This window comes from Acinonyx jubatus, chromosome B4, assembly GCF_027475565.1.
Source record: "Acinonyx jubatus isolate Ajub_Pintada_27869175 chromosome B4, VMU_Ajub_asm_v1.0, whole genome shotgun sequence".
NCBI lineage: Eukaryota > Metazoa > Chordata > Mammalia > Carnivora > Felidae > Acinonyx > Acinonyx jubatus.
In genome coordinates, this window is record NC_069387.1 from 69,717,122 (window position 1) to 69,731,652 (window position 14,531).

A 14,531-nucleotide genomic window follows, 5' to 3' on the forward strand; every position below is an offset into this window, starting at 1 on the left:
ACACACGTTCACAAACACATGACCCATGTTGGTCCGTCCATACAGCCTGGTAATCGGAAACTAGGAAATTACAGTTTAAATCGCATTCATACCTTGCCTCTTCCCATTAAGCATCCAGACTTCAATAAGACCCTATGGCCTAGCTGAATTCTAGCAAATGTTGATGGGTGGAACGGCACTGGCAGTTGAGTAAAGGCTGGTCTTGGCCTTTCCAGAGCAGTCTGCTGAAAGAAGATTCCCATTGGAAGATGCCGCTCAGGAGTGAGTTAATACTAGAGTCTTTCGTGGTAGAAATCACGGTCCAGAGGACAAGAGGCTGGCTGTGCTAGTGACATTTGCTTTGGCCAGAAATGTGGCGCTGAAGGCCAGAGCCTCCGTGAGGTATCTGCCATTGCTGGAATGTGCTCCTCTCCCCACTGTTCTTCAAGGAAAGTAAAATATTTTTTATTCATTCAATACATAAAGTATCCACTATGTCTTAGACACTGTTCTGGGTGCTGAGGATGCTGCACTCCTTTCCCCCATTACTTTGTTATTTTACTGGAGGAGGCAAACAATATGCATAGATATAAAATCCCTGAGTGCTCTAGAGGAAAAATAAATGGTGAGAGGGGACAGGGAGTACAATCAGATTGGGTTGTCAGGGAAGACTTCTCTAAGGGGAGGACACTTGAGCAGAGACCTGAGTTAAGTAAAGGAAGAAGACATGTAGATCCTGGATTGGTGATCCAGCGTGGGAGCAGTACCTTCGGCATTCCTGAGGCAGCAACAAGCTTGGTCCATTAGAGAGGTACAACAAGCAGCTGATGAACTGGAGCTGACTGATCCAGTTGGAGAGCCATGGGCTCTCAAGTCATGAAGAAGCTAATGGGCAACAGGAAGGACTAGATTTTATTCAATGAGATGTTACCTCTACTGATAACCTCTATATACCAGTATACAATACTAAAGAATTTGTTGACTGAATAGAGAAAAAATTTTATCATAAGGCAAACTGTATCCAGTCATGGCAACACAGGATTCATTTATAAAACTATGTAATTCCTGGGCCCACTGATTTTATCAAAATCTTTGGATATAAAGCCCCAGAATCATTACTTAAGAGAACCTCTCATCCTTATAATTTATGGCTGTATATGCAAAGTATATGAAAGGATATATACCAAACTACATTATGTATCTGAGGCACATTATAGTTCTGAGTAGGAATGCCTTAAAGAACTGAACTCTATTTAAAGGTTTCTAAAATTAGCCCTTTTAAGGACAACTCTCCAACTTTTGTAACTTAGCCCTAATAAAAAGATCCATCTGATAGTGAATCATACGCAGGAGTGCATTCAGTATTTGCTGGATGGGTGGCAAGCTTAGTGTCAAGCATATTGGTCACCCTATCGTACTGGGGTCTTTCACAGAACAGTTCAAGTCATGGCATTTTCATTATTGCTGCAGCAGTGGGAAAGTTCTAATCTAAATTAAGCACTCTATTGACACAACTTGCCTAGGTTGCAAGATGTTTAAAACCCTCCATTTAGATAGGTGAATTAACAAATGAATACATGGGTTGAATTTTCTAACTTGCTACTAGAGATAGCATTATGCAGAATTGTCCAAATAGTAAAGAAAAAAAGTTACAGAAAACAACTTCGTATACAATGTAAAGAGAAAAAAATTTTATTGCAATATAAAATGCACTTATAAAATGTCCACAGAAGGCATGTAATTCTTTACTGCTATATAAATTTACTGGGAAAATTTTATTCACCTTTGATTGTTATGATGTCACCTAAAACATATTGTAAACACTGAGTTATACTCTATAACAAATGCATCACTGATTTTCAGCAATCTTGGTTTAATAATTAAAGACTATATAATCACATCTATATTCTGGAATGTCCATTTACTTTCATGTAGTGTAAAATTTAGACTATAATTGCACATGAATAGTACAAAAAAACATTCACTACCAAATTATTTTATACCTTCATTGCAGGCTTAATGTTCTTTCTGATTGAAAATACAGCTTCAGCTATGGCCTGCAACACAACTCTAGGATTCTCAATGCAGTAATTTGTGTATATGTGTGTCTACGTGGGCACCCATGAAACAACTTAAAGTGTATCTTTAGAAAATAAGTGCAACATTACTGCCAATTATTTTGCATGTTTAAATATTATAGTCTGATTATCTGTAAACAAACAAAACCCCACACAAATACTCTTAACTCTAGAAAAAAATCCTGTCAACCCATAATTATTCTAATATGCTTTACTTGAACACACATGGAATTTTTGAAAGGTGCATATAGTACCTTAGATAATAAGGTATAAAAATGTGTTTCATATTTTATACTATGAAATGTGCATTTCTAATATGTTTTATGCAGCATAAAGTTTAGATCAAGAAATTCGAAATCCTGGATCCCCATCGTTCATTTAGAAAACTCCTCCCAGTTATGGCTCTTGCAGCAGGTTTATCAGATTTAACATGACGAAGTGTTCGATCTAACTCCTTCCTTATTTCAAGTATCAAAAAAAAAAAAAAGGCTCAAAATTTCTAAATTTCTGTAGGTTGTAGCTGAAATGCAAAGCTTTAAAAACAGTTAAATGTGTTTTGAAATAAGATATAAATTGAAACCAGATTCTTAAGTGTTTAATTTGTGTTAGGCTGTTAAGTACTAGGACTTTCCAACAATTTTATTAAATCTGAGTATGCTTAAAAGTAATAAAGAACACAATTTGCCTATAAATACGTGGTTCTGGAGAAAAATCAATCTTGATGTTTAAAACTCTTTCAACACTGTTGACTTTTGTTTTTTTAAGGATATTAATATTCAATCTAAACATAAATATTTGGCCTCACACTATATAAGGAAATGACTTACTTTTGAAAAGGAAATTTTGTAAAGCATTAGAGAGAGAATTTACTAAAGCTGTTCAAATAGGTCTTCCAACGTCATCAGAAATCCTGCAGTATAGAAAATATCTGGTACCCTTAAGGTTTCAGAGTGAACTGATCTTCTGAAACTTTAATGCCATTTAAAAACCAAAAAAGTCAAATAGAAAAGACTGCTGCCATGAAACAGTGTTTCTACAAGTTGCAGACGTGACCCCACAGACTGAGTTAAGCGTTGCTTCTCAGAGTCAGCAACTTTCCACCTTTACCCAGGCACACTAAATTCTCAGTTTAGAAAATAATCTAACCTGGTCCTTAACATATTCATAAGTAGTATGAATATTTTAAGGTCTTTCTTCCTTACAGAAAAAATTTGATGTCTCACTAAAAAGTAGTAAGGAGTGTATCTTACTTTGAGACATTAGACTTTCTGGAGTTGGCCCAAGTGTATAAAATTTTAAGAATTATGTGAAAGCATGGAATCGTTATTACTCTGTGAAAACAGTGTGACCAAATTAAACATCACTATGACAAACCCTCTTCTACCTTTAACTCAAAAATAGAAATCATGAGTCTTCTATAACCTTAATTTTAAAAACACACAGAAGTGAAAAGTGCTATTTTTCAAAAAGTACATTTTTCCCCTACTATGTGTCAACGTGGAATGATTTCAGTTCTCCTGTACTAAAAGCTGGACTTTAAAAAAACTAGTATTCTAATGTTGAATATAATGATTTTAATCAGCAGTGGCTTCACTTTCAGCTGGACCCCTAATAAGTCTTCGAATTCCTCTTTTTCCTGCAGGACCTTTGGGCTTTGCAAAACTTTGCTTATGTGCATGCTGCTTTGGGTGTACTTCTTCATAAAGGAAGTCTGCTGTCAACTCATCCCCATTGTCTATCTCGATCTGTAAGAGATGGAATCAGTAAAGTGTGATATGATATGAAGAAGACAACATTCAAAACCTAATATAAGCAAGGAGCCAGTTTTCAGGTGTGAATGCTCACAAATATGTAACACCCATTCCAGCAGTATCAAGAACCATATGTAATAGTTTCACTGTTGCTTTTTTTGGGGGGAGGGGGAGGGGATTTGTGAGTTGCCTGAATACATAATCAGCTATAATCATTTTCTGTTTGCTTCCCTCTTTCTTCTCCTGTTTAACTAATGTTTATTTATTTATTTATTTATTTAAGTTTATTTATTTATTTTGAGAGAGACCGTGACAGCGTGAGCGAGGGACAGAGAGAGAAAGGGGGAGAGAGAGAATCCCAAGCTGTCTCCACACCATCAGTGCAGAGCCTGATGCAGGGCTCAAACTCACAAAATTGTGAGATCATGACCTGAGCCAAAACTGAGAGTTGGATGCTTAACTGAGCCAGGTGCCCCTTAACTCACATTTAAAAGTAGAAGCCAGGGGCGCTTGGGTGGCTCAGTTGGTTAAGCATCTGACTTCAGCTCAGGTCATGATCTCACGGTTTGTGAGTTCAAGCCCCGTGTTGGGCTCTGTGCTGACAGCTCAGAGCCTGGAGCCTGTTTCAGATTCTGTGTCTCCCTCTCTCTCTCTGACCCTCCCCCATTCATGCCCTGTCTCTCTCTGTCTCAAAAGTAAATAAACGTAAAAAAATAAAAATAAAAGTAGAAGCCACCACTGTACTCTCAAGTTGTTCTGCTTTGGTACAGTATGCATATTCAGGAACATGACTCATCGGCCCCTTCATTCTTGGGTCACTTGAAATCACTCTAGAACAGGGCCAAATTTAGCCCAAATTAAGAGTGTGTTTTACATTTTTAAACGGTTAGAAACACAAAATAATAAAACAAGAATATGTAACAGAGACCATTTGTGACCTGGTGAAGCCTAGAATATTTACTATGTGGTCTTCTTGTAGAAAACAGTGCGCCAGTCCCTGCTTTATCTTAGGAACTTAAAAACCTTAAAGGGTTCAGTACCTAATACACTGGTAGTTTATAAGAACTTGTGTTTTAAAGACTTCAAAGGCTCAAGAGTAAACCATCATCTTTCCCTAAGCCTCAACTACATTTAAGAAAATAAATTTAAGAAAACTGGTAGCTTAGCTCCTCGAATTCAAATATTCATGTCCGTTCCCTCCTTTGTCAACAACTAGAGTCTCAACCATCCCAAGAGTCAGTTGTAACTAGAGACTATAGTTCTTTACTAATAGCAAATCTTGAGACAATCACAAGTATGTGGCCCTAGCAGCACTGTCCAAAAGAACTTTCTGCAATATGGAAGATGTCCTCTCAATTCTGCGCTGCCCAGTACAGTAGCCACCAGCCTCATGTAGCTAATGAACACTTGAAATGTGGCTAGTATGATGAAGGAACTGAATTTTACATTTTACTCCATTTTAACTTATACTTAAATTTAAATAGCCACATGTAGCTTATGGCTACATATGAGAGAGTACAGATCTAGAGAGACTGCAGTAATGCCAGATCACCCCCAAGCACTTGGAGAAGATCCTAAGGATTTATGAGGAGAACAAGAAAAAATACTTTCATTTATAAACCACCATACATCATGAACTACACAGAGAAGACAATAAAGATCTAATATAAACTGAAATTTTAAAGAAAGAGGTAGGTAATTTTACCTTTCTAATGACATCCATTTGTAATTGTCTTTCTACAATTTCTAACAGAGGGCTCTTGCAGCTAGAATACAGCATCCGTTCTCTTATACTGCATGTGTATCCAGGCATTGAATAAATAAAAACTGTGAGTTAAAATAATAAATACAATTAGCAATATATCACTCAAAGCAAATATTAAACTATAACTAAGTCCTCTGGGCAAGAAATAAGAATACAGTGCTAAGCTGTCAATAAGCAAACTTAAAGTAACACGTTCAAAACAATATATTATGTACCTATGGACTCCAAATAGTCTCCTTCATGGGAATGTTTATACAGAAAGAAATGGTAACGTGCTGAATCCTTGGGAATCCTCTTTGGCAAATCTTTCAGTTCTGTATTTGTCGTACTGGCCAAAATTATAATTTCATTTTTTATGTCTATTTCCTGTCAATGAGAAATACATTCATTAAAACAGATACAGAGAAAATTTAAATTTATAATAAATAAAACCTAAGAGACAAGGGGAAATTTATACAGGCTTGACTTTTTCACAAGGAACATACATTGTCTTGTAGTTTAAAAAAAAAAATGAATAAAAAAAAAATCAGGAAACATGCGGCACCTAGGTGGCTCAGTCATGAGCCGACTCTTGATTTCGGCTCAGGTCATGATCTCATGGTTAGGGAGTTGGAGCCCTGCGTCAGACTCTGCACTGACAGTGGGGAGCCTGATTGGGATCCTCACTCTCTACCCCTCCCCCACTCATATTTTCTTTCTCTCTCTCTCTCTCTCTCTCTCAAAATAAAATAAACTTAAAACAAATTTTAAGTCCACTAAAAACGAACCCATTTTATGAGCCAAGAGCCACCAGGAAGAGCAGCCATTTCATAATAACCATCATCTGTCTCTTACCAATTGCACATAGTTGAGCTGTCTGTTACTTAATTTTTCCAAAGCCTGGAAAGCTTCTCGAGAAATAGGAAATGCTACTCCTTGTAGTGTTTGATGCTTAGTGTCCACACCCACGTCTGTTTGTACCTAAGTATGATAGATTTAATTTACTGATGAAGCTGTAGCATTTAGCAGTGTCATACACCAAAGACAAGAAACCCAATCTCTACCAAGTGCCATTCCACCCTTGCCCATTTTAATGTAACTAAAATTAACCCTTAAAATACCATGAACTTAAAAAGCAAGTAATTTTTCACATTTGTTCATGTTCTGCTAGCACCTTGTCAACATGCAGAGTGTATGACATATCTTTATGAAATGCTGGGAGTGAACATTTGAGTGGGTATGCGCTGTTAGTGGGGCTTTGGCGGGGAGGTTGTTTATATGTTCGATTTGGCACATTTGCAGAGAACTATATAAACTCTTTGAAGTGTCTTCAGATTATACTTTAATTACAAAACTTACTTGATAAAATTTATGAACAGTGTGATATATATGCAATATGCGTAAAACTTTACTTTGTTCTAGAAGACATAAAATGCAACACAAACACCATGCACTGAATTGAAAGGAGTATGAACAGTATACAAAGACACAACACAGCTCAACAAATTATACTACTGCAGAAGTTCCAGACTTAGAGCTTTTCATTACTAAGAACAAATACTAGAAGAGTACTTCAAGAAAGCTTTTGATGCATGTTTCACGACTTTTATACTTAAATGATAGCTAGTATAGGGTCTCACTTGCAGTGTTGCAACAGAAAAGTCAAATAGAAATTTTACTTTTAAAAAAAATGAATGGAGATTCTACAGCATAAATGATATTGGATAATGAAAACATCATAGAACATATGCAAATGCATACCCCAATACGATCCTCTGGGTTCTGATTGCAAGGAATAAAACAAACTATCAAACTTGTAAAAAAAAAAATCACATAAGAATCTTTACTCAAATAACTTGAGTTAAAATAATATAAAGATAGATCCTTGCTATCAGGTTAATATTAAGTAATATTCAATCACTTTCCAGACAGATTTCTATTAGTCTGTTATTCGGACTAGTGAATAGTGGTTTCTGTTACTTGTTCTTTCCTATAAAATCCCAGTAGAAATATAGTAGTTACTCTAACTTGTAATTAGAATAGCTGCAGTGAACACATTAAAAATATGATAAACTATAACATGGATCAAGTTTATTGACTCTAATAGAACTGGGCTAAACAAGTATTCAAAAAACCATCTCCCATAAATACATATGCACATGCCTATCCAGGTAGCACTCAGAATTTATAGAGCTTCTAGAAATAATAAATATCTTATAGCATTTATATTTTTTCCTCTTTAGTTACCATGATTCTCTGAAATAATGTAACTAAACAAACCTGCTTTGGGCAACCTCATTAAATATAATTCTTTGCACTAAATGGGTAATGTACATTTTTCCCATTTACTTAGTAATCAACGTACGAGGTTACAAAAAGTTGTACTTCCAACAGGAACACTTACTAGTCTGTCACATACGTTACAAATATAGGCGAAAGCTACTTATGAAACTGGCACGAATTTTAGTATTTACTTTTAATTATTTTTTCCTGAAAACACATCGAGCACATAGTCTTATCTCTAAATTATACAGAATAAATGCAAGCTACCTTACTTAATCTCTATTAATCTATTAATTAAAAATATTTTTTCAAACACTTAAAATCTTGCAATTGTTTCAAAAATGTAATTTACCTCATTAATTTTAATTTGTCGTAATTCTTCCTCAGCTGCAGTCAATGGGGCAGGAGATGACTGTGAAAGCAAGTATTTTTTATATCCATGTAATGATACATCTTCCTGTAAACAAAGAAATGGACTGTTACTAGCTATTCTCTAAAAGTAAAACCTCAGTGAAGTTACTTTAGGAAAAACAAAATTATTAACTTAATAGAAAATATTTTGATTGAAGTATAGTATCAAGAATTTTATTACTCGTTATAGGTTTCAAAAAATGGTGAAGGGAGTATTTACTCTTCATTTCCCACAGTTTTATAATTACTAAATCTTTTGTATGAGTGTGGTGGTGCTGCTGCCAGTCACATGATACACTTGGGTCATGTTTAAATCTACAGGACAATAATAAGTAAACTTCTGGGGAAGCCTGCCCCATAATTATTCAATAATCACCACAATTTCTGTATAATTATTCATAGAAAATGACCGTAGTTCTTATTTAGAAGAGTAAAATATTCCAAAGAGGTCTACCTTTCATCAATATTTTGTGACTTGGAAAACTGGGACTAGAAAGAATTGAGAAACCAGGCCACGGCACAATTAATGGTGAATAAGAAAAGTATTCCCACACAGTCTTGTGGTCTACCTACTAGATAATTTAACTGTTAAAAAATATTTGTTTTCTTAATTTGTGTGTATATGTATAAATATATGTATTTACCATATAAATTATATAAGTAAATTCTTAATCATAATTTAACTAGTTAAATGTATTAATCAACTATCCCAATTAATCATCAATCAATTGACCTGCCTCAATGTTCCTGGTGAACATAATATGCATAGTTACTGCTTCTACAATGTGGATATAAATGTCCAAAATATCTAAAAATTACCATCTCTTTCAAGTAGTCTCTCATTTTTGTGAGCCTGTTTCTCTTATCAGTAAAGTGAAAAGGGTGAACTAAATGAGGGGTTGAACTAGATGATCTCTAAGGCATATTGCAGTTTCTGAAGACTAGCAAAGGACATTTCAACATATTTTAGAGAGTAAATACAATGTTTTAGTTAACTTGCATATCGTATGAAATATAACAATATTTTCTCTTATTGTTTACAGATTCATTAGTCTAATTTCATAACAATTACACATTACCTAGAAGTTCTTAAACTGGTTTAATTGCAACACGTGGAATCCACATAAAAGTTTAAGTTTTGTACCTTTACTGTTCCAAATACTTCATCTTTAATGTGGCCACCTCCAAACTCCTTTTTCAGAGTTGCTCTTGTTGCTGCATATAGCATTTTTTGACGAACCTAGTAAGTTGTGAAAGTTTACTCAGAAATGTACAGATGAAAACTATTCATTATAAAAGACAGCACTTTCTGAATGTATTAAAATCTTCAAGCACATTAGAAATAAACTATGATAAAGCTGAAGTCCATGGACTGTAACAGGTTTAAGTACATGTGTACAAATAACCATCATGACAGTTCACCTATTAAGGTAGATTTCACTTTATGTCATATTTTTAAAAAATTGGGAAACTAAATTTTTAAAAATTAATCACTTTTCAAAGTATACAATGAGATCAAGAATTAAAAAAAAAAAAACCTATTAAAATACTACTTTGGAATATAAGGTAGAAAACATTGCTTGAAATGAGGTAACCTGGATACTGACATTTTACTCAAAGCAAATCTCTAGATCAGATATTACTGATTAAGTTGTTTAAGAATCAATGTTCACAGCACACCTGCAGCATATACCATTCTATGGGAAACACAAAGATGAAAACTACAATATATACCATATTATTAAAGAGTCTAATAGCAACTACTGAAAACTACAAAAGGTAACTGCCAACTAACAGAGGTAGTTTCACAAAACGGCATGTCAAATCCAGGAGTCTGAATCAATCCCCTAACTTTCCTAAAAGAAATACTTGCGTGTATGCCTATCATTTAAATGGTAGCTATTAAAAATATTTAACATAATGTTCAATTAGGTTTCAGAATTATTTGAAGTATTACTCTCAGAGTATAGTCATTTACATATAATTGCCAAAGATTTTTAAATTTAAAATCAATAATACTGTTGATTTCAAGGGCAAGATTTCTGAATATAAGTACATTACTCCTGATTCTACATTACCAACAGTAGGATTTTCTTCATGATCACTCCCTTCTATCGGAAATAACTGTTGCTTCTTAACTTTCTCCTAGCCTAGGACTATTTCAGAAAAAAATTTTCTAGCATTAAATGTTAAACAAGTAACAAAAAAATTACTTACATGAGAATGATCTGGAGACCAAGCAATGAATATCCATTCATATCCCTGGGCATTCTGAGAATCTAACCTGAATAATATATAGCACGGTTGTTTGTCCTCCAATAGGGGTAAAACAAAGGTATCATAATCCTTATCCCAGGAATCTGAAGGCTGCCTACATGAGCCAATCACAAGTTTCTCTATGAAGAACAAGTTTTAAAAGACACATGAATGGTTTGAAATTCCAAATGGTAATGAAGAGACAATAAATTAATAACATAGTCATCTATTAATACTATTATTCACATCTCTACATAGAACAGCAGAAGCTGCAAATAGCATAAATGTTCATCAATAAGAGAACGATCATAGATGTGGCACAGTTATATAATGAATTCATATTTAAAAATAGTGAGTTCTCTACCAAGACAAATTACAAAAATGTTTACAGAAAAAAAGTTGCAGAATAAGATGTTAGTTTACATGAACTTAAAACTCAAAATAGCACTAGGAGTTATCTAGGGGGCTACATATAAAAAAACACACTGCAGATATATAAAAACTCCTAATATGGTTGCCTCAGGAGAAGGAGGTCAGGAAGTGAAATTGTTTAAAGAGGATGCCCTAATATCACAAAAATATTAAGTTAAAAAAAAAAAGCTGAAGCAAATACGATAAAACGTTAGTAGTTACTAATTTAAGAGGAGATAGAAGTATTTGTTATATTATTTATTCTCTGTAATTCCCTTATTTAAAAAATTTTCTCAAAACAAAAATAACGATTTAAGAGACAGTGTCATTTTCCTTCCGTAGTGATGCTAGACAAGTTTTTCCATTTTAGTCACTTAAATAGTTGGTTAGGAAATGATGGCATTTCAATATTTCTAAAATATGCTGCTTTACAGTATATGTTTATTACTATCAACTATGGTAATATATATATACATAAACACACACACACACAGAAACAGTAACAACTGCATATTTTTCAAACTACTCTGGTATTTTTAACATATAAGTAGAAAATAAAAAGGAAATTAAATTTACTTCGAGTTTATAAAAGAACAAGTTATTTTCCCAAAGCAAAATATTTCCAGGTATTCAAGAAATTTAGGTATTTAAGCAATTGGACCATTGGAATATTTTAACATACGCATTTGCGATAATTGTCCAAATTCAAATAGAGGGAAACTAAAAGATTCTCCCATCCATTCAATATCCCTAACAGAATTATTTTGAAACGATCAATTTGTAGTGTTTTACATTCTTAGAACTTTTCCCCAAAACAAAACAGGGAAATCCTTTCTCCAGCACAGATTGCAATCATGTGGAGAAACTGGGAATTTGAAGTCCTTTGTTTCTACTTCAAAACTAACTTTACTGAACAACAATTCTCAAGTAACTTCTCTTTTGGGGGGGTGGGGGTTGGAGATGATCACTTGTTTACTGATTTCCAATCCAGAGATGGAAGCACTCACATTAGAAACGGGTTGTGGTACAGAAACTGAGACGCAAAAGGTAAAAGCAGAGGAGGTCGCACCAAAAAAAACATCTTTCTGTTTTCCCTGATAGTCAACTACAGAATTCAGAAGGTAAGCAGCAGCTAAAGGGACATGACCAAATATACAGGATCCAAGTTACCTAAAGGCAAGCTTTGAACTTTCTTCACAGTAATTAATAGTTCCAATCACTGAAATGACTTAGAAATTTAAAAACATAACAGTAATCCAAGGACAAACAATATTCAGAAATGTAAAACTAACCATTTTCAATAGATATTTTTAGAAGTCTGTATTTTCCATTTCTTGCTCTTGCAAAGATATCTTTAACATCTTCACTTGCTGTATAAAAAGATAAAGAAAAGTAAACCTATTTTTTATAGTTACATGTTAATATTTTCTAATGCTACTCAAGTGAGGAAAAAATAAATTATAATACAAAGAAAAAATCTTCAGGATGTAGTATCCCCTTATTGTCAGTAATTTAAATTATAAAACTTGAAGGTGTAAATAGCAGACAGAGTATACAGCTAAGATATATACATGTTAATATAGCTTAAAAGTATATGAATTCTACTATGTTTTAGCTAGAAAATTCCAAAGCAGAAATAACACTAGGAGTGAAAATATTAAAGTTACTCAAATCCAATAAGGAACAAATTACAATTTTAAAAAACACCTTGATTGCTTGGTTGAAATTGTTGAAAATCTTTCATTCTCTTCTAGTCCAATTTCAAGCTTATAATAACAATTCGATTCATTTTTATATTTTCACATTAAAAGCAACAGTAAATATAAGATATCCTATCCCAATTAAACAAAAAGTCATTAAAGTGCATTCAAGCTTGTACTTCTGGTAATATTTTTCTAACTTGTATTTCTCAAAAAGCTAGAGTTAAGTTCACTAAACAAATATGTATTTAATAACTTAACGCTTGTGTTCCTATTAAAGCTTCGATTTCGTTCTGATTTCATTCTTGGGTTGTAAGAATGAACCATTACTTAAGCAGTGAATGCTGTAAGGCTCAAACATGAAAATGAGTAATTACAAATTTAAATGTCAAAACTGACGAATAAAACAGTGCTTTCAGGTTTGAGAGCATTTTGCTTGTGTTTGTGTGTGCAGGGAGAGGTGCAGGATGGTCAAAGACCCATAGGAACAAAACACAATTAAATGCTCATCTGGGGAAAAGGTTCGTTGTCCATTAACAGAAGAGCGTGGGTTTATATTAGCCCTCGTTAAGTAATCGCGAGTAACCCCGGGATGTATTATTTCTGATGAGGCGAGCGTTTCCAGACTGCCCATTTTCAAACCAGGAAATAATGGAGGTCAGATATAATTGCACACTGAACTGCCTTCACGGGATGATTAAATTCAGCCACACAGATGGTACTTTTCAGTTCCCTGGGTAGTACCTAAGAAAAAGATCAAAACACCCCACACTCAGGATTTCTCAGAACATAGTTCATGTTTCCATTTTGAAAGAAAATGCGGAAGAATTTGGGAAGCACCTTTACTGGAAATAAAAAAGATTCCAGTATCTTTCGTTTTATAATCAAACTCTTGTAACAATCTCCTTTGCACAGTGAAGCCCCAGTAACCTCCAGTGTTTCAGGTCTCCCGTACCTGATACAAAAGGGGGAAAGTTAGACTACAGTCAGGGCCAGAGGAAGGCATATCCCCTTCACTCAGGCCTCCTCGCAAACCAATTTCTTTCGCTTCTGCGAATTTCGGGTCCGTCTGTAACGTGGCAGCAGACGGACCCGCCTGGGAGGAACGCAGGCCGGGTGGCCCGGGACCAGAAAGCTCGGAGAGGCGAAGAGGCCCCGCCTGCGCGGCGAGAACGGCACCCGCTCCCTCTGGGCCCGACTCCAGCCCTCCTCGTCCAGCAGCCCGCCCGGCTCGCCCGGGGCCTCCCGGGAGCCCCTCTCCCGCGCGCCGCTCCGGGCGCCGTTACCTTGGATGCCGGTCTGATGGGACATGGCGGTGGCCGCGGGCTCCCGGCTCCGAATCTAAGTGCAGAGAGCGGCCCCGGCCGGCGCCTCCAGGAAGTGGCAACTCCTCCGCCGGCCGCCGCGCGTCATCGGCCCGCGACCCGCGGCCGCCCCGCCCCGCTAGGCCGACCGCGTCCTCGCGCGCCCCTGCCGTCCCCCGCCCCCCTTCCCCGCGCGCTCTTCTGCCCCCCCGGCTGCAAGTCCGCCTCACCCGACGCTCTTCTCCAGCTCTCTGTTGGGGGTCTCTGTCCTGGCTCTTGCCGCCGGCTTCTCTGGCCCCATCGCCGTGAAATATCAAAGAGCCAGCAGGATGACCTTGCCCTCTACTGTCTGCACTGCCGACACCACCATTGGCTGGTTCAGCAAAAAAGATGCTCAAAAATGGGAATGATCATTTTACTGATCGTATATTTTCAATTTGAAAAAGATATGAACGGTATCTTTCTTTGTTTATTCTTCCTACAGTATAAAGGGTCACGCGCTGCCCCGTTTTTAAAAATGAGTATTAATGTATAGGTGGTATCTCATCAAAATCTCCCATGCTTTTAATTTTTATTTATTTTTGAGAGAGAGAAAGCGTGTGAGCAGTGGAGAA

At 35.8% G+C, this 14,531-nt stretch overlaps 1 protein-coding gene across 1 annotated transcript; it reads right to left on the bottom strand.

The window, feature by feature from the left end:
* Positions 1–1,648: 1,648 nt before the first annotated feature.
* Positions 1,649–14,055, bottom strand: TWF1 (twinfilin actin binding protein 1). The gene is made up of 9 exons (XM_027035934.2): positions 13,900–14,055; positions 12,206–12,283; positions 10,464–10,642; positions 9,391–9,486; positions 8,188–8,292; positions 6,408–6,533; positions 5,789–5,939; positions 5,514–5,635; positions 1,649–3,802 (listed from the first exon to the last, which is right to left on the bottom strand). The coding sequence occupies exons 1-9, from the start codon at positions 13,922–13,924 to the stop codon at positions 3,632–3,634; spliced, it is 1,053 nt and encodes a 350-aa protein (XP_026891735.1). The 5' UTR covers positions 13,925–14,055; the 3' UTR covers positions 1,649–3,631.
* Between the last annotated feature and the right edge of the window lie 476 nt (positions 14,056–14,531).

Excerpts from the sequence above, each read along its gene's own strand:
- TWF1 (XM_027035934.2), bottom strand. The coding sequence starts at position 13,924 with ATGTCCCATCAGACCGGCATCCAAG. Across the intron at positions 10,643-12,205 it reads AAAAATATCTATTGAAAATG|AGAAACTTGTGATTGGCTCA; the intron begins GTTAGTTTTACA and ends TGTTCTTCATAG. Across the intron at positions 5,636-5,788 it reads AGACTATTTGGAGTCCATAG|TTTTTATTTATTCAATGCCT; the intron begins GTACATAATATA and ends TTTAACTCACAG.